The sequence below is a fragment of the Lissotriton helveticus genome, chromosome 4_1, assembly GCF_964261635.1.
Source record: "Lissotriton helveticus chromosome 4_1, aLisHel1.1, whole genome shotgun sequence".
Taxonomy (NCBI): Eukaryota; Metazoa; Chordata; class Amphibia; order Caudata; family Salamandridae; genus Lissotriton; species Lissotriton helveticus.
The window spans coordinates 1,879,245,299-1,879,265,495 of NC_136063.1; the positions used below are offsets into that span (position 1 = coordinate 1,879,245,299).

Consider the following 20,197-nt stretch of genomic DNA (forward strand, 5'->3'; position numbering starts at 1 on the left):
ACATCATGTCTGGCTACCTGAAACACAATTGGAAGGAGTGTGGAGTGACCTACATGTTCACTACCCCTTACCATTCTCAGTGTAATGGCCTTGTTGAAAGATTCATCAAGACCAGGAAAGGTACAATTGGTGGAGTCCTTGAAAAACTCAGAAGGAGATGGGAGGTCTTACTTCCTGTCTGCTTTTTTTCTACAGGGAAGTGCCACAGAAGGGAGTGGGGGTCCCCCCTTTGAACTTTTATTTTGTCATCCTGTCAGGGGACCAATGTGCCTTGTGAAGGAAGGATGGGAGCAACCTCTTGTTGAGCCTAAACAAGATATAGTGAACTATATACTTGGCCTTTGCTCAAGGATGGCTGAATACATGGAGAAAGCAAATAAAAAATGCGAGGCCAGCCAGGAGCTCCATAAGCAATGGTATGACCAAAAAGCTGCTATGGTTGAATTCCAACCACAGCAGAAGGTGTGGTTTTTGGAGTCAGTGGCTCCTAGGGCTCTCCAAGATAAGTGGAGTGGACACTACCTTATCCTAAAAAGGGGAGGTCACCTATCTGGTTGACCTTGGCTCTTGCAGGAACTCCAGGAGGGTATGTAAACTGCCTTAAATCCTACTATGACAGGGCAGATGTGACCATGATGATGGTTACATATATGGATCAGGAAACAGAGAGTGAACATCTCCCTGACCTCCTGTACAACCATCCTAACGATGAGTCGTCAGTGGATGAAGTGGTCTTGCCAACCACCCTCACTGCCCACCAGCAGAATGAGTGCAAGCAAGTCTTAAATCAGTTTGCTGAGCTCTTCTCTCTGGCCGCTGGTCAGACTAGCTGGTTTACCCATGATGTGGACACTGGTGAAAGTCTACCTGTCAAGAATAAAATATACAGGCAGTCTTATCATGTGAAAGAGAACATCAAAGCTGAAGGAAGCAAGATGCTGGAATTGGGATTCATAGAGTCATTTGAGTTTCTCTGGGCCGGCCTAGTCCCCAAGCATTAACCAGGGTGGTAAGGAAGAGATGAGATTCTGTGTGGACTATAGAGGCCTCAATGCTGTGACCAAAACTGATGCACAGTCCAGCTCGACCAGATACTCAAGTAAGTGCTTATTGCTTCTAAGCAAAATGTTACTATTTATTCTTTACACATTCATATATCAAGTTCTACTTATTGGATATTTTTAATTTTGGTCTAATTTTTAAAAAAAATATTTTGTTATTGTTTTATCATTTATACAAACATTACCAACAAGTGGTTCCAGTACATAAAATATATCAAAGCATGATCATACACAGTACATAGGATGACTCCGCATTTGAGAATAGCAAAAGAGGCATATAAATGTGCTGGAGACATCAATACTAAGTCCTGTCAACCCAGCCATCTTTCATACCGCACATATGCATATTGAAAAACACAAACAGCACCAATTGACACATCATAGTGATATCCAGAGTACATTTGCCCCAAAGGACAACAGAATGCAGACACCTTAGGGACACTGCGAACATGAGTCCATAGTGTGTGTAAGGGGATGTTCTATGAGATACATAGTTAGGGGGTCCCAGATGTCCCACGGCCGAGACGATAGGGGAAGGCACTCGGAGTAGGTATGTATTTGTTCCTGCCAAAGGATCATATCTTGGAGCCATTCCTTATATTTCATCGCTCTGCCTCTGCCCCACCTGCAAGCAACCCTTCAACTGGCCAGTAGTATACTAAATGTGGGGAGCATGGAATTTCTAGGATAGTCATGAGTTCCAATACCGCGAGAACCTGTTACCAATATGCGTGTACTGCGCTACATTCCCAGGCAAGATGAAGAAAGTCGAAGGAGCGGATTGATATTTTGGATTGGGCTCTTCACATATAAAGTGACATCGTCCGCATAAGGAGAGTTCAATATGGGACGAAGAAAGCATCAAAGGGCTTTGTCTTGATGGTGCTGCTGGATTTTTGCAGCAAGGGGCTCTATCGCAAGAGCGAATAGTAAAGGGGAAACGGGGCAGCCATGGTGGGTGCCCCGTGTGAGCCGGATAGGGGAAGAAGTGTGGCCATTAATCCTCGCCCGTGCTGTCAGAGAGGCATAGAGGAGGCGGATCCATGACCGAAACCGAACAGGGAGACCCATACATTGAAGTACGGTGAAAAAATAATCCCACTCTACTGAGTCAAAGGCTTTCGTGGCGTCTAAAAAGACAGCCACAAGCGCCAGTTGGGGGCAACGTTGTGCATAATGGAGAATAGCGTGCACAGGTTAAGGGAGGTCGCCCTCCCTGGAATAAAACCTGCCTGATCAGGTAACACCAACTTCTCCATTAAAAGGCTGAGATGGTTCGCCAGAAGTTTCGCTAGTATCTTTGTATCTGTATTATTAAGAGATAGAGGCCTGTACGAATCGCTCTGATCCGCAGGCTTCCCGGGCTTCAGGAGTGAAATGATAAGCACCTCCCTCATAGAGTCTGGAAGAATGTGGGCCTCCTGAGCTTTTGATTCCAAGCTATACCTCCCGTAACACTGGGACCAACTGATTTGAATAAGATTTATAAAAATCAACATGTAGGCCATCGGAACCCGGGGCTTTCCCCGATTTCATTTTCATAATCGCTTCACCAAACTGCCCGCCTTGGGGAGGATGTGGACATAGGAAACGATGCACCCTCTCCACAATAAGCGGGGACAAGAACGGGTCTTCCTCACTGGCCCCCTGCAATAGCCACTCGACATACTCTCCCATGTGGCCAGCGTTGGAGCTTTTTGGTATGCCAATTATTCGAATGTTCTTCCGGCGACTACGTACCTCAAGGTCTTCATTCTTGGCAGCTATCACCTTGAGTTTATCCATTTGTGACACCTGGAGCTGCAGTTGGTGAGGTAGTATCTTCATTATCCGATATGCGCCGCTCACCTTCCTTAATCTGACCATCGTGCTTGTCCACCTTCTGGACCAGGAAGTCCAGCCGGTTGTTCATGGTGTCCATCTTTCCTGACAGGTCAGACAGGCTATGTCGCAGGGCAAGGAGTAGCGCCTTGGCTTCTTCCCCAGGAGGCGAAGACTGTGCCTGCAATGACTCTCCAACTGTCTGGATCGAATACTCCGAGGCAACTTTCTTGGCATCTGTTAGAAATGGCGTTCTCTAGTTGGCAGTGGCTGGCGCCAATGTCCAAATAGGGACCCGTCTACCTAAGTCAGGGCAAGTGGGCTATCCCATTTGACAACCCCTGCTCAACCCTGTGGTAACGTAGCACGAGCAGTTGGGCGTATCTCCGAGGCAGTGTGTGAAGCATTTGTGACCATGCACAATGAGGCAGTAACGACACCACAAAAGGACACAACTGAAGTAGGTATAGAAAAATAATATCTTTATCTAAAGTTTAACTCAAGACTCTCAAAGCGTTTCAACAAGCTACAATGCACGTAAACCAGATGGGACTCAAAAAAGGCAATAACTTATTCACCAGACTGTGACAATGACTGAGTTCAAGGCCTGGGCCTACGCGACCCGTTGCGCACCAGGTACCTGCCATTGGGAGGGGATACAGCACGCAGCTTCTCGAACAAGCAGAGACAGTGACAGGCGGACTCCCAGCGACCACAAGCCTTGGCTGCAGGGGTCCGCAGCGTGCACACACAATGATTCAGGCACTCTTGAACAGGTGGGCTCTCAGCTCTCAGCAGGAGCAGCATGCGGTTGTGGCGGCCCGTGCTGGTAGTGGCGATGGTCGTCTTGCAGTTCCTTGGTGGGCTCACAGCGGCAGCACCTCTCTCTTAGCTGCGGTGGCCCACAGGACAAATCTCGATGATGCAAAGTTGGCAAAGGTGCGGGCACTCAACAGCAGCAGCTCTCTCTTAGCTGCGGCGGCCCACAGGACAAATCACGATGATGCAACGTTGGCACAGGTGCAGACACTCAACGGCAGCAGCTCTCTCTTTGCAGCGGTGGCCCACAGGACGAACCACGATCATGCGAAGTTGGCCAAAGTGCGGGCACTCAGCGGCAGCAGCGCTCGTTTAGCTGAGGCGACCCACAGGACAAAGGATGATCTCAAACAGGCTGGCACAACAGTGGGCGCTCAGCATCTACAGCTCTGTCTTAGCTGGAGCGGCCCACACAGATTCAGCGAAGGGTCCGAAGGTTCAACTTCAGGCGGGCTCTCAGGGGTGGCAGCTCTTTCTTAGATGCAGCGGCCCGCAGAGATTTAGCGAAGGTTCTGAGGGTTCAAAGCAAGGAGGGTTCTCAGCAGCAGCAGCTCTCTATAAGCTGAAGCGGCAGACGCAGATATAGCGGAGGTTTCGAAAGTTCTAATTCAGGTGGGCTCTCAGCGACGGCAGCTCCCTCAGCTGCAGCGGCCCGCACAGGTTCAGCAAAGGGTTACAAGTCTGCGTTCCTCACAGTAGAACTAGAGGCTCCGGATTACTCGACGGAGACCTCACCTGCAAGTAGGATTCCTCGCACAGGAACTCCGACGGCTGACGGGGTGAAGTCAATTGTCCCTGAGACTTCAACAGGAGGCACTCTCGATTCAGGCCCTCGGGTAGTTTCTTCAGCAAGCTTGGTGAAAGTTTCAAAGTCCTTTACTCTGTTCACTCGGACAGAGTTTTGTCTTGACATCCAGAAGGAACACACTGAACAAGGTTTCAGTGCAGCGTTTTATACCTAAAATGTCTTTGTTCTCTAAAGTCACAAATCACTGCATCCAGCCAGAACCAGTTCGGTGGGGTCGGGGAGCACTTGGTTTACGTGGAGACATCCTGCCCTTTGAGAATGAGAGGGTCTGCTATCAGAGGCCCAGTAGGAGGTGGAGCCATCATTCACCTTGCCAGGCACGGCCTTGCTCGGGTCAAAGAGTCACCCCTCTCCATGCTCTGAATATCGATCTCTCTCTCCAGCCAGGTCTGACCCAGCTGGCCCTGCAGCTCCAAAACCAGACGGCCAATACACATACTAGCAAAGCCTACAGTAAAGCCTAGGCAAGAAACTACAGTGTTTTCAGAAGAGGCATTTCCAAACATGGGATCTATAAATGGTCCTTACTAAAAAGGTGTATCTCAATGTCCTGAGCATATAAACATAGCAAACTCGAAGTTCCTATTAGGTTCCTGGGGTCAGATAGGATTATAGAAGGTAATCCTCAACCTGCCCATTTCTGCCTATAAGAACGGATCGCTTCACTATAGTAACAGTGAAATGGCGGGTAACTCGCTATTAGAACATACTACACAGATCTAGCTAGGCATTATGGTTATTCTAATTCATACAGTCATCTTTACACAAGGAGCATTCGCGCTGTGGCACTGATTAGCAGTGGCACGGCACCCAGAGCATCTAAATCCAGCCAACATAAGAGATAGGAAGCGAAGAGAGGAAGGGAGACCCACGCCAATGATGCCAGGTCTAACAGCATCAAACACTAGTTTAGGCTGTGGGCCATCCGGCTTCCCCATGGTAGCAGCAGAGTCGCGTGGGGGAGTATAGGAGACAGCCCCAGAGTCCACAATTCACAGGAGGGGGCGACCGTATAACACAGATGAGGGCAGGAAGACCTGTATGCCTTGAGGTAGAAGAGGACACTCAATTTGCGCAAGCAAAATACTACCGGCTGGGGAGGGGTCCGCAATGCTCCGGTTCACAAGCGGCCCCCTTCGCCCGCGATTACTGGGCACTACCCAATCAGACAGGAAAGCTCCAGAGGTGTGGGTAAGACAGCGATGACTGCAGAGGCAGCGCGCGACGTACCCTCAGCTCCTGCTACATAACGATCTGACTGCACGCACGGAGGGTCCACACAGTAGGGATGGGCAATAGAGCACTGTCTAGCAAACTAATTGAGGGACCAGTACCTTCACTGTGGCCTGTATGCCTGGCGTGCATCCAGCTCCCCACTCCAAATGCAGCAAATGGCGCACTCACAACAGCCGTGCGGCAGCTCGTAGTACTTCCCTAGACCACGCCGTGAACTCCCTATGAAATTAATGACTTTCAACACAGCGCAGATGGGCCTGATCTCCCTCTGTCCAACAGCATTTATTATGAAATGTCAATGTGTAGCGGGGAGCTCAGTACGAGCAGGGCGGTGTCCTTTTACCAATAATTGTATGCCTTGGATGCAGGCGCGTGATTCCCCAGTGTGGAATGTATGAAGTTAAGCAGGGAGGGCCCAGATACCGTCGCAGCAGTCGGGGAATGCAGTCTATGTGGCGGGTGTCCGATAGTTCGTGTCACTGTACTAACGATCCCCAGCAGAGTGTACTCACCGCCTGTATGTAGCCCCGTCACACAGTGGGCCAGACGGAAATATGTCCGAGGTTAACTGATAGGACTGGCACTCTCCCAAAAGCACACTGCCCACCAGAGGCCCGCCGACCACATGGGCACCACGGAGCTCGAGTGCCCTCCGCCGCTAAGCAGAGCCCCAGGCAGTCACTGGCACGCACCTCGCTGAAATCTTCAATTGTCCCCGAAATCCACAGGGTGTTCCGTCCGTCCACAAAAACAACTCCGGAGATAGCGGGCGGGCTTATAAGCAGTTACCATAGGCAACGAACAGGATTTCTCCGCAGTGGTGAAGGATAAATGCAGGATTTCACAGCCAAGCAGCCGGAGCCTCACAGGCGTGTGGCCATCACGGTTGTGCGCTCCCAAGCGCCCCATTTTGATTGAATTTTATTTATTAAAGTAAACACTATTTTTCTGACCTGGTGTGGTATCTTTTTGTGAGATGTTTACACTGCTTTACTGTTTTGAAGTGTTGCACAAATACTTTACACTTACACATTGCTGAATGCTCTGTGCCAAACTACCAGAAGGTGAGCACAGGTTAATTTAGACTTTGCCTGGCTCTTACCCTGACTAAGATTGTGGTTGCTGCTTCACTAGGGCTTAAACGCCAGTCAACCTACAACCCAATTTCGAACAAACCCATTTTTAGAAGTCCTTAAGATCACATTGCAACACTCAACTTAAAATCTGGGGAACAATATCTAAATAACTTTTCACCTTCCCCCTCTGCTAGGGAAAATGCATAGAAAAGGTGCCAGACATGTCATAAAGTTAAAGACATCAGCAGTGTGCACTGTTCTTTTAAGAGTCCATCAGCTACCCTCTCCCAGCATGCACTGTACTGGCTACTTGCCTTACGACCTCTGTTTTTTTTCTGGTCTTGTTCAGAGAAGAGAATCTCATTACACTTCAGGGTTTAATTACCCCGATTTTCAGCAAAATTTACTTCAGATTTGAAGTTCTCACTTTTTCATTCTACGTCTGCAATGGATAGCAACATTTTCTTTACTTTTTATCAATTGTGAATGGAATTATTCACAGAAAAAAACATCATTTTTGCACAATGTCCTTCAGTAAGCAAACTAAAAGACTTCTTCAGACCCTCAAGCAGTCTGTATGTATTTTCCTTCCACACATTTGATGAAGGCCTGCGAATTTCATCCAAAAATAAATGAGCATGCTCAAGGACAGATCGGAAACCCACTGTAGCGGGACCTGCTGTATACAGTTGCGGAATCCACACAGTGAGGCCCAGCCAAAGTTGCACAAAATTACGACACATACACTCAGTATGGGTATGGGCCCCACGAGCGGGCTCCACCTATTAATTATATAGCCTTTGGCCATGCCTGGCCAGATGATGCGCATAGAAGAGTGGTTCCGGGGCAGCCCGCTAATGCGGGGGATGGGCTAAGTGGCCATTACATACCTACTTTGCGATGAAATCTGAATCTCTGAGCCTCAGGCTTGGTTACAGGACAGGCCAGAGGATATACAATTGGTGATTTGAATATCCTCCTGTCTCCTCACGGTCCTGGCTGCCCTGGGGGTCGGTCTCGGGACTTGCCCCGGCACAACACCGTTCAGAATCATGATCTCTCGGTAAAGTTTATTCCTAGTCTTCTCGGAGAGGTGTGGCGCCGCGGCCAGGACGACTGACGCTGGAATCTGGGGATCAGGGTTCGATCCCCGACTCCGGCGGCAGGTTAGCCCAGCACCATGTGACTCTGGGCAATAGCATGCTTAATCTTCCCGACGGCCCCCAGCGCCTAGAGACCCTAACGGGTGATTGTGCGCTATACAAAATGTGGATTATTATTATTATTATTATTATTATTAGTCTTCAAGTCCTTGTGAGTTCTCCCACACAGTGTCATACTCTTCAGTTTCTGGCTTGGACGGACTGTTGAAGTTCACTTTCTGGGACCATGATATGTTGCTAGTGACTATTTCACCTCCTTTGCGAGCGGTGACCATAGTGCCATTCACACCAGAGACTGTCCATACTCCTGGCTCTAAAGGTGTTCGGAATATCCACCATGGCCTGCAGTCTGAGTACTCAGAAGGTCATACTGCGGAGGAGTCTACTCGAGAGTGACCGGGATCGTGTCCCTTTGGTAACTAGTGAACATTAAAGACCAGTGAGAGTGTAGCTGAGCGTCACAATGGACAGCCTCATTCTAAGGGGTCAGTGACTGGTAATCCCAGAGAGGCTGCAGCACCAAGTGACTGAGCATGCTCATGGTGGGCATCAAGGGACAGCGAAGATGAAATCTCGTATTAGAGAGAAGGTCTGGTCCCTGGAAGCAGCTGTTGACAAGATGGTAAGGCAGTGCCCATCATGCCAGCTTACCAGCTCTCAAGAGAAACCCGTCCCTGTCAGGAGGGACCAAGCAGGGTGCAGTGGTCCAAAGTGAGGCTTGACCTCTGGAGTTACTGTGACAGGAGAGCGACAGTAGTCATAGTCGACGGTTACTCAAAGTACCCCTCAGTCGAAGTAGTCGACTTCACAGTGTTTGCAATGTGGCTCCAGTGCTGGTAAGAGCCTTTGCACTATTTGGCTTGCTTAGGAAATAAAACGGGTAACAGATCGCCGTTCCAAGGATCCACATTCATAGACCTTCTTGAGAACCTAGGGATACTGCACCACCGCATCACAGCCCATTGGCAAAACAAAATAAAAGCACATTCTTTATTCATATAGGGGGAAAGGAATTTATGGAAGTAGCAGGCTGTATTGGTTCTTTTTGGGCACTAGTTTTACTGACCATTTTTCCACAGTTTATGAGTGGAGTTCTGTTAGAATTAACATGAAATAAGGATGGCATACAATGCTCTACATCAAAAAAACTAAATCCACATATTGTTATAAAAGATCCACTTATCACTTTGAACTAGAATGTTTCAAACTAGCATATATACACGATGTGAATAAATTCATCTTTTACCTGTCTGTCAGAGGCTGAGAGGTTATTTTTTTGTTTAAAGATGGTAAATCGAGCGAGTCTGGTTTCTTATTTGCTCTGCAGCATGCTTGAATGTTGAGGAACTTAAATATATGCACTTTACCCTTTAAGCATATCTGTTGGGAAACATAATTAGCTCAGTATTGTCTGCTCACAAGAACGGTTATCATGCAGTATGTGGTCATTTTACAAGGAATCTTGGCACAATTCTGAATTTCAGCTCTTGTAATAGAAGGGTTTGAGAACATGCATTAATGTATATGAAACACTGCAAGTTGTATAATGGCTTCCATTACAGGGTGTTCTAGTAACCAAACAGATATATTTAATTGAAAATAAGTGTTAGTGCTAGTTAACTACATTTAATGAGTTTAGTCCTGGTATATTTCAGTGTAATACTAAACACATCGTTTTAGGTGGTTGATCGGGAATAACAACTATTTGTTTATTCTGTATCACCATATAATTAAAATTGTAGAAAAAAAGGCAAGTAGAAAGGCCGTATTCAGAATATTTTGGTAATCAAAATCAACAAAATGTAATAGCTAGAGCATCCACAGGAGCATACAATAAAGTGGGAGGGTACGGGTGCACTCTTGCTACTCATTCTCCTCCATTACTTGAAATACCCTAATAACATGTACATTTCAGAAGAAATACTAATTATGCACCAAGTAAGGATGTTCTTACTAAACATCAACACAAATCTAACAATGTACACACTTGTAAAGGATGGATAAGTTACTTACCTGTAATCCTGGTTCTCTTCCAGGGGTATCCTCATCAAAGTCATAAGCACTGAATATTCCCGCCCATGTGCGGGACCCCGGAAACAATACAAAAATATATATGTATAAAACACATATATCTCGCTCCACATATATGTATGTACATATATCATTTTTCTCACATCAATGCAGCCCCAAAACTGAGGCTAAACAATGCAAACACATATACATGAACTGCAATTAGCAAGGAATCAAAAAACACATTAGGTCAAAAAATCCTTGAACTTTGTGTTTTAATGAGTCAAACCACTCATAAATCCTGAAAATTGCTTATAAATAGACATTGTTAGCCCTCAGGCTGCATTGCAAAACAATATCATAGAAAATGAAACCATTTTCACAATAACTGGCACCGTGCCTTTAAGGCAGCCATGACCCCAGGCTTCCCATCATGCCTCAGGGGTGACAGTTAGGTCAGTTGTTCTTTGCATAACCCTGAAGACAGGGCTCAACCACAAGATTGAAAACAAAACAGTACCAAATCTCATTTACCTGGGGAGGCGGGTGGGTTGCTTATGACTTTGATGAGGATACCCCTGGAAGAGAACCAGGATTACAGGTAAGTAACTTATCCTTCTCTTCCAGGGGATCCTCATCAATAGTCATAAGCACTGAATAGAATAGCAAGCCCATCAACCACCTGCAGGTAAATGAGAAGTACATGACCCAACCAATCATAACAGCCAAAAGAAATTCTAGCTGTTAAACAGATTCCTCAGGGAGGCCTGGCCCACCTGGGTATCTGCTCTCGTGTCAGAATCTAGACAGTAATGCCTGGTAAATGTATGGACAGACCTCCAGGTCGCCGCTTTACAAATCTCAGACATGGGCACATCCTGCAGGTAAGCCGCCGTGGCTGCTCTACCTCTAGTAGAATGCGCCTTAGGGGAACCCCCTAAAGTCTTCTGTGCCAATTGGTAAGCAAGCTTGATACCCGAAACGATCCACCTGGAGATAGAACGTTTCGAGGCTGCATGACCAGTCCTGATCGAACCGTAGTTAACAAACAATTGATCAGAATGTCGAATAGACTTGGACCTGTCCAGATAGAACTTTAAAACCCTTTTCAGGTCCAGAGAGTGTAATGCCCTCTCAGCTGGAGTAGAGGGATTAGGAAAGAAAGTGGGTAAAGAGATAGACTGATTGACATGAAAATCTGATACCACTTTAGGCAGGAAAGAAGGATGCGTTCTAAGCACCACTCTGTTCAGGTGAAAAACCGTATACGGTTCTTTAGTACATAGGGCCTGAATTTCGCTCACCCTACGGGCTGACGTAATCGCTATCAAAAAAGCAGCTTTCCAGGAAATATGCTGTAAAGAAGCTTTATGAATAGGCTCAAAAGGTGAACCCATCAATTTTGATAGGACTAGGTTCAGCTCCCAAGGCGGAGCAGGAGGCCGAACAGGAGGATACACTTTCTTTAGACCCTGCAGGAAATCTTTTACTGCAGGAAGCTGAAAAAAAGAAGTTTGTGAAGGTGATCGCCTATAAGCTGTAATAGCGGCCAAATGCACCTTAATGGAGTTAAACTTCAAACCTGCTTTAGTCAGGTACAACAAGTATGGGAGAACTGCTTCTTCCTGACTTTTTACCGGATTGTGACCATTCTGCATGCACCACATATAGAATCTCTTCCACTTGCATGCATACGAATGTCTAGTGGAAGGGCGTCGTGCTTCTTTCAGAATGGCCATGCAGTCCTGTGGCAGCCCTAGATGGCCGTACTGTATGACCTCAGGAGCCAAGCTGCCAAGTTCAGTGACGGAAGGTTGGGATGGTGAATCCTCCCGTTCATCTTCGACAACAGGTCCTGCCTGCATGGTAGCCTCTTGTGAGGAGACACTGATAGGTGAAGTAGGTCTGTGTACCACCATTGTCTCGGCCAGTCTGGGGCAATCAGGATCATCGTTGTGCACGAGTGGTTCAGCTTGCTCACCACCTTCGGGATCAGCGGAAGGGGTGGGAAGGCGTACACAAACAGCCCCGACCAGTCCATTAACAGAGCATTCCCTCTCGTTCCTGGTCGATAGAACCTGGAGGCGAAGCTTGGGCATTTGGTGTTTTCGTCGTCTGCGAAGAGATCTATTGAAGGACGACCCCAAGACTGGAAAATGTCGTCTAGCACTTCGTCGTTGAGAACCCAGTCTTCTCTGTCTTCGAAGTGCCGACTTAGAGCGTCCGCCCTCACGTTCTGCTCTCCTGGGAGGTGGACTGACTGAACAGACAACTTGCGAGCTAGAAGCCAATGCCAGATGCGCTGAGCTTCCAGAGACAGAGTCCTTGATCGTGTTCCTCCCTGCTTGTTTAAATAGTACATCGTGGTGGTGTTGTCCGTCTGTACTAGAATCATTTTCTCCTGAAGCGAGGGAAGGAACGCTTTGAGAGCCAGGTGAACCGCTCTCAACTCCAGCAAGTTGATATGATAAGTGCTTTCCTTGGGAGACCACAGACCCTGCACTTGTAGGGGTCCCATGTGCGCTCCCCATCCTTGCAATGATGCATCTGTGATGATCGTTTGTGTTGGAGGCGGTTGATGGAAGAGAACCCCCATCTGCATGTTCTGTCTCTTTGTCCACCACTGGAGGGAAGATTGAGCAACCTCCGACAAAGTGATCCGATCGTCCCACTGATCTGAGTGTTGGTCCCATTTGTCCTCCAGATCCTGCTGAAGAGGACGCATCCGAAGTCTGGCGTTCGGCACTAGGAAGATGCAGGAAGCCATCGACCCCAAGAGCGAGGCTATCTTCCGCACCTTCTGGGACCTGTGGAGAAGAACTTGTTGGCACTTGAGGGCTATCGAAAACTGTCTCTCCTCCGAAGGAAACACTTTTCCTACTTCGGAGTCTAGCAGAGCTCCTAGGAAGTGGATCCTCTGAGTTGGTTGTGATACAGACTTGTTGAAATTGACATGTAGACCTAGACGTTGACAAAGTTCTATGCATGTCTTGAATTGATTCCTTACATTGCCTGGAGTTGGACCTTTCAACAGCCAATCGTCTAAGTATGGGTATACGAAGACTCCCCTGCGGCGTAGAGCTGCCGCCACCACTGCGACACACTTGGTGAACACTCTGGGAGCCGACTTCAACCCAAACGGGAGGACTTTGAACTGGTAGTGAGAGGTCCCCACCCGGAACCGAAGGAATCTTCTGTGATCTTGCCGTATTGGAATATGGAAGTACGCATCTTGAAGGTCCATCGAACACATCCAATCCCCCTGCCTGAGATGTGGATATATCTGATGAAGCGCCAACATGCGAAACTTTTCTTTTCGTACATGCAGATTGAGTGTTCTCAAGTCCAGAATGGGCCTGTATTCTTCCTTCTGGCCCTTTTTTCTGACCAGAAAATACCTCGAGTACACTCCTTTCCCCCTTTGGGACACCGGAACTCTCTCGATGGCTTCTTTCTCGAGGAGTGTAGCTACTTCTGCTTTTAACCTTTGTAGCTGGTGACTTGATGTTGACATCGGGGAAACGTGCGGAGGTAGACGATGGAAACGAAGACAGTACCCATTCTGCAGCATAGACAACACCCATTGATCTTTGGTGATGGCCTGCCACTCTGTCCTGTGATGCGCAATGCTTCCCCCCACTGGAGTGGGCAACGGCGCTGGGGGAAGTGAAGACTCATTGCTTCTGCTGCGCTTTATTGAAGTTGTTGCCTTGGCGCTGATTTCCATTTCCCTTGGAATTGCCCTTGCCTTTGTACTGTGTCTTTTGCTGGCCCTGCTGGTTCTGGCCTTTCTGCCATTGAGGGGTTTGAACCCTCTGCTTCGAATAACCCTTGTTGTTCGAACGGAATTTCTTCTTAAATTCCTTTTTCTTCTCGAGTCCCACCGCTTTGAGAGTGTCCAACTCGGTCTTCATCCGCTGCATTTCCTCATCCGCACTTGCCCCAAAGAGAGATGTGCCTGAAAAAGGAAGGTTCAGGATTCTTGCTTGAGCCTCCGGTTTTAATGCTGTGAGGCGTAACCAAGATGTTCTCCTTGCTGTAACTCCGTGCACATAGCCATGTGCCGCCAGAGTTACCCCATCTGCTGCCGATCCTATAATCTGGTTGGAGACTTGACTGCCCTCCATCAGAACCTCCTCAAAGTCCTTTCTGTCTTCTTCAGGGAGCTTTGCGGTAAATCTCTGAAGTGAGTCCCACAGAGACCTGTCATACCTGCCGAGCAGGGCTTCCGCGTTAGAAACCTTGAGGAAAGAGGCTGAGGTGTTACACACCCTTCTCCCCCATGAGTCCTGCACCTTGCTATCCTTATCCGGAGGTACCGTGGATGAGGAAGCCACCGCATTGGATTTTCTTGCCGCCGTAATGATCACTGAATCTGGCGGGGGATCAGCTTTGAGGAACAGAGGATCCTCTTCCGGAGGACGATACTTTTTGAGAATCCTCGCTGGAACGGACTTCACCGTTGCCGGAGTGAGGAAGACTTCATTCACATGTTCCATTATACCCGGAACCAACGGCAACAACGGTTTGGGTGCTGATCTATGTTGCAGGGTTTCGAATATGACAGTCGTCTTGACTTGTGGAGCTGTCATCGGTACTCCCAGTTTCAGGGCTCCCCTGCCCAAGATATCTTGGAACGAGAAAATATCCTCAGTTGGAGACACTCTTGAGCGTGGACTGTTAGTAAGAGTCGGGGAGTAATCCCTGTGAGATCGTGTTCTCGACGAACTTGAAGAACTACTTGTCCTCCTGGGCCTAGTTCTTCTGCTAGAACGCGTCTTGGAACGAGATCTCTCTCTGTGACGAGAATGTCTCTTGCTTGAGTGTTTAGAACGAGACCTTTCTCTGCGAAGAGGTTGGTCTCGATATCGCTTTAGGCGCTCCGCCGTCTCCTTGTCCTCTGCCCAGTGGTGAAGAGGTCTATTCCACCTTGGGGAAAGATGAACAGAAGGAGACTTGTGGATGGGATCCTTCTCAGGTGTACGCGACCGTTGAGGTCGTTCCGTTCGATCCTGTTGCGATCTTGCAGGGGATTCGGACCTCCCCCTATTAGATGCGCCGCTCCGTCCATCCGAGGATCTGCCACTCCGAGATGATGAGGATGATGAGGAAAGACTCACCAGAGATCCAGAGGGAGACCTTGAGCGAGATCTTTCTTCTGCAAGTCTCCGTCTCTTGGCGGGGGGATCCTGCACTGGTGATTGTTCCACCTCCGCAGCCGATGCTGAACCTGGAGAACCCAACTGTGGCTCTAGGGCATGAGTCTGGACTAGCAAGGCACTTCCCTTGTCCCGAACCACCTCCTTTGATTTTGTAGGAGTAAAGTTCTTTGTTTGAGAAGAACTTCTCTCCCTGGATCTTTGTTGATCCCTCGACGGTGGTTGTATCGACGCCGAGCGCCGAGCAGGAAGACGCTCCCTCGACGTCGACCGTGATTTCTCCGTCGACCTCGGGTGGCCATGGCTGTCCTTCGACGTTGAAGGCTGTCTGCTCGACGTCGATGGAGGCTGTTTCGACGCCGATCGCCGTTGACTTGATGGCGACTGGGCGTGCCTCGACTCCAAATGCCGCTCCGACGTCGAACGCTCTCGTCCAGGCGTCGACGTTGGCTGCATCGACGTCGACCGATGATGTGTCGACAGAGGCTCCCTCGACGTCGAACGACCATGGCTAGTCGTCGACGGAGGATGGCTCGACGTCGAACGTCGATGGACCGACGTCGACGGAGAATGCCTCGACGTCACAGCATGACGATGCTGTTTCGACGTCACACGGCTCGCCGTCGAGCTCTTCCGCTTCGACGGCGACCTGTCCCTCGACGCTGACTGAAGCGGAGGTACCTTCGATGTAGACGCTGAAGACATCTTCTTCTTCGTCGCCGTCGACTGCTTCTCCAACGCCGATCCCGACGTCGAATGTGAACCAGTCGGGGCTCCTCTCGACGTCGACCGCGTCTTCCGACTTTTCTGCTTCTTGGGAGATCTTCCTCTCTCAGAAAGCCCATAAGCTCTAATCCTCTCTCGATCCTTAAGAGTCCTGGAAGATAAAACCTGGCAGTGTTCACAGGTTTTAGAGGAATGAGAGTCTGGTAGGCACAGGATACAGACTGAATGAGAGTCAGTCTTTGCCTTTTTCCTTCCACATGAAGGACAGTTGTTGAAGAGAGAAGGCATCTTTGACAGGAAAAATACCTTTTTTTAAGCACAAAAAGTGTTCAAACAGCACTCTATGTCTAAAAGACGTCGAGTGAAGTCAAAAATTCTAGTAAAAGCTGAATATTTTTTGACAGAAAGTCAAAAAGAAAAGGAGCTGTTTCACCAGGGTCCTGACTGAAGGAGCCGGAAAGAACAACTGACCTAACTGTCACCCCTGAGGCATGATGGGAAGCCTGGGGTCATGGCTGCCTTAAAGGCACGGTGCCAGTTATTGTGAAAATGGTTTCATTTTCTATGATATTGTTTTGCAATGCAGCCTGAGGGCTAACAATGTCTATTTATAAGCAATTTTCAGGATTTATGAGTGGTTTGACTCATTAAAACACAAAGTTCAAGGATTTTTTGACCTAATGTGTTTTTTGATTCCTTGCTAATTGCAGTTCATGTATATGTGTTTGCATTGTTTAGCCTCAGTTTTGGGGCTGCATTGATGTGAGAAAAATGATATATGTACATACATATATGTGGAGCGAGATATATGTGTTTTATACATATATATTTTTGTATTGTTTCCGGGGTCCCGCACATGGGCGGGAATATTCAGTGCTTATGACTATTGATGAGGATCCCCTGGAAGAGAAATAGATTTCCACTCATTTTTCATAACGAGTCATCCATTCAGATTTAGAAATCTATTGTTGTACTTTGTTTATTCTAATCCTGAGTCATCCTTTAAGATTACAAACTTAATGCACTTGATTAGTCTGTAAGGAATCATCCATTTGGATTAAATACTCTCAAACAATATTATTTTCACCAGATGATTCCATTTAATAGAGAGCTCGATAATCAATGCGTTGCCTTCATAAGAGAAATCTTAATCATGTGGGCACAAAAACGGTGTTGTTAGATAAGTATGTTAAGAAAAAACTAATAATAGTGAATGAATGTGTACTGAGGGTATCAGAGAACTATTTTATAGTAGGGCTAGGTCTTGCACATTACAGTTAAACATTACCAGCTATACTGATGTAAGAAGAACTAAGCTGAGCTGGATTCTTTCTCTGTGCCACTGAAGTGGAGGCCTACTAGCTTACTTGTGCAAAATTCTGCTTCTATGCGCTTTCCCAGGTCCTAGCATTAATATATCAAGTGTATATGTGCATATTTTTGTGTGTTGACTGCATGGTACATGCATAGTGTGTGTGAGTGAACCGGACTCATGGAGCCCTGTGGGGTCCATTTTGGAAACCGTTGATAAATCATTTGCACAGCATGGTGGTGATGCAGACAGTGGAAGTGTATTGCTGACATTTCTGATGATGGAGAGAGGAGACCTAGACAATGAAGTGAGGGGCAAGGAAAAAAGGCTTCTTTAGAAATTCTATTAGCCTTTTGACTAGCAGGGAGTTCTAATTTTCTCCCTGAAGTACTGCCATTTGGCAGATTGTGGGGGTGATGTGTGAGACTTTAGAATCTCGTGTGCAAGGCAAAGAGGATGCTTTCATTGAGGCCCACCTATTTGCCTTTACCTGAACACTCATTCAGTTTGGTTGATGACAGCCAGGTGTAAAAACCTCATGCCTCTTTGCATTTGTGTTGTGCGAGCTCCAGTCGAGGAACTACCCTGCTATGAGAAGCCTCACTTGACACAGAGGCTGTTTCTGAGGAGCAACCTGGAAAGGGCACCTTAAAGGAGAACCGCTTCAAAACGGTTCTGGAAGTACAGACAGTGGATACCCTTCTCCCGTTTGCTTTGACTGTACAAAAGTGGAACCCACTGTCCCATTTGTGTTTTTCTTTTCCATGTTCTCTATCACCAATGGAGGGAATACTCAGCAGATTACTCAGAGGACTGTTGTGTAACCAGAGCTGGTGTCTATATGACACCCAGCTTCCCAGAGGTGAGGGGACATCACTTACGTCTACCCCTTGCTGAAGAACTGCCTAACTGCCCATAAATACCTAGAAGCCAGTCTGCCTGCTGAGAGAAAGAAGGAGCCTGCCAATCCTAAAAGAGAACTAAGTGTCCACTAGTGAGATGCAGTGTGCCTATGGTATGATGGGTCTACAGAAGAAGAAGACGGCAGAGAGCGATTTATGTGACTGGAATTGGCAGACTCCAGACTATCCACTGCGAGTCCAGATGTAAAATCATCGTAAAGCTGCAGTGTGACCCTGGACCTATTCTGTGAAGTTGCAGCATGACTTGATGCACTGCATTCACATTTTGAAAGCGCAGCATGGCCTAAAGCCACTGCACCTAGTTGTACTGTGACACAAAGTTGCTGCAAGAACTAACAACTCAGTACGCCTGAAGCTGTGGTCCACTATCTAGCCAGCGAGGTCTGTATGAGGCCTTACCATCTGCTCAAACATGGCCACATAAGGCTGCACCTATGTAGATCCTGCACCTATGTAGATCCGAACAGCCCAAGTAGGGCTGCACTGAGCACCGACCAGACCAGCTGTGAGAAGATCCAGCAGTGCCCAGAGTGGCCCTCCATGAATACAGTCACGCCACCCACACACGACAGCTGAGGATGCAGAGATAACCTACTAACTCGCATTCAGCCGGTCCAAGGGTCAGCGGGTGAGTATCAGTGAAGCCGAGCAGCCACCCATGAAGAGCCAGACCGTTCATGGATTGAAAGAGACTCGCTGGGTGAGAACCAGTGAACTGAGTTAATAAGATTGTGCACTAACACAAGAGAATGAGAGTAATGTGCACCCCTACCTAAATTCGCTGAAGAGGGAACTGTATGGACCATAATGGGGGAGCATGTGTCAATAGCAGGAAAAGGTACCAATCTACTCTAATGCCAGGAAACTAAACTGTACAACTTCCTAAGAGTAGCATTTAGTTCTAGTGTGTAGTAAAATAAGTCTTGGACACTCAATGTATTATACTATTGTGCGTTTGATGAGTGCTGAGCTCCCTGGGAAGCCAGTCACTCTTCGCGAAGCCCATTCATTTCAGGGCAGGATGGAAAAATGTCCTTGAAAGGTAGGCTTTCAGGTTGTTGGTTTTTTTAACACTGCCAAACACAAAGTTCTTGATGCCTGCGTGCAGAGTTTTAAACCTGTGTACCTGAAACTGAACAGATTTACCTCAAGCATTTTGCAGTTGTATCTGACTTATCATTTCACAATAATATTTAAGAATATTTAGAAAGTGTTTGGTAACATAATTCAATACTATAAATAACTACTTAAATATATATTTAAATTGTCAAAGAATATATATATAAGTATATATTTTTTTACATTTACAAACTATCAGAATCTAGCCTGATCTCCACAAACGTGTGGCCCATTTCCACTAACAGTCATAGCGGCAGCCACGACTGTAGTTACATATTTTATGATGCAAACATTAAACAATCTACCTGACTATATTATCTAGTGTGTCTTGTTAGATGTCAAGTTGTGATGTAGCGCCATAGGGGGAAATCGAGCATGTGGGTAATTAAGGGCACTATATCCAGAGGCTTGAATGTGATCAAATGTATTTTGATTTTGTCCTTGTTGCCACCTGAAGAAAGTACAACATTTTAACAGCTGGTGAAGTGGGTTCCAATTTTGCTTTTAAGTTTTAGGTTGAAGCAGAGTCTTACCTGCTTGATTATGTATTCTCTGGATTTGCAATCTCTTTCTAGGGGGCTCCTTAGAGTGATTCTTAGGAGAAATACTATGTGGTTTAAGAAGTGATCCATTCGGAATATATCTGTATTTTACATAATTTCTCAGCTGCAATACTCTAAGGCATTTGCAAGATTATATCTTTATCTGGACTAGATGCCTATCCTCACTGAACATACCACTGCCAATCATCAACTGACTCCATAGTACAGTAATAGGTAGTAATAGAACGAAGAGAAGGGCTAGGGCACAGCAGATAGGCAAGGCCCAATGACAAATGTATGCAGAGGGTGAATGACTGAGATGAGTAGGGTTCTGTGAGTATTATGAGAGGAGATACTAAAGAGAGAGGAACAGCTGTGAGCAACTACAGTAAAATTCAATTGCAAGTACTCAGCTGAGTAGA

General features: G+C 47.1%; 1 protein-coding gene across 1 annotated transcript in view; it reads right to left on the reverse strand.

The window, feature by feature from the left end:
• The window catches only part of LRCH2 (leucine rich repeats and calponin homology domain containing 2), a 973,671-nt gene that overhangs the window by 631,180 nt on the left and 322,294 nt on the right, over window positions 1-20,197 (reverse strand). The window contains exon 6 of the mRNA XM_078688532.1: window positions 9,231-9,364. Within this exon, the coding sequence (XP_078544658.1) occupies window positions 9,231-9,364 (134 nt within the window). The remainder of the gene's footprint in view (window positions 1-9,230; window positions 9,365-20,197) is intronic.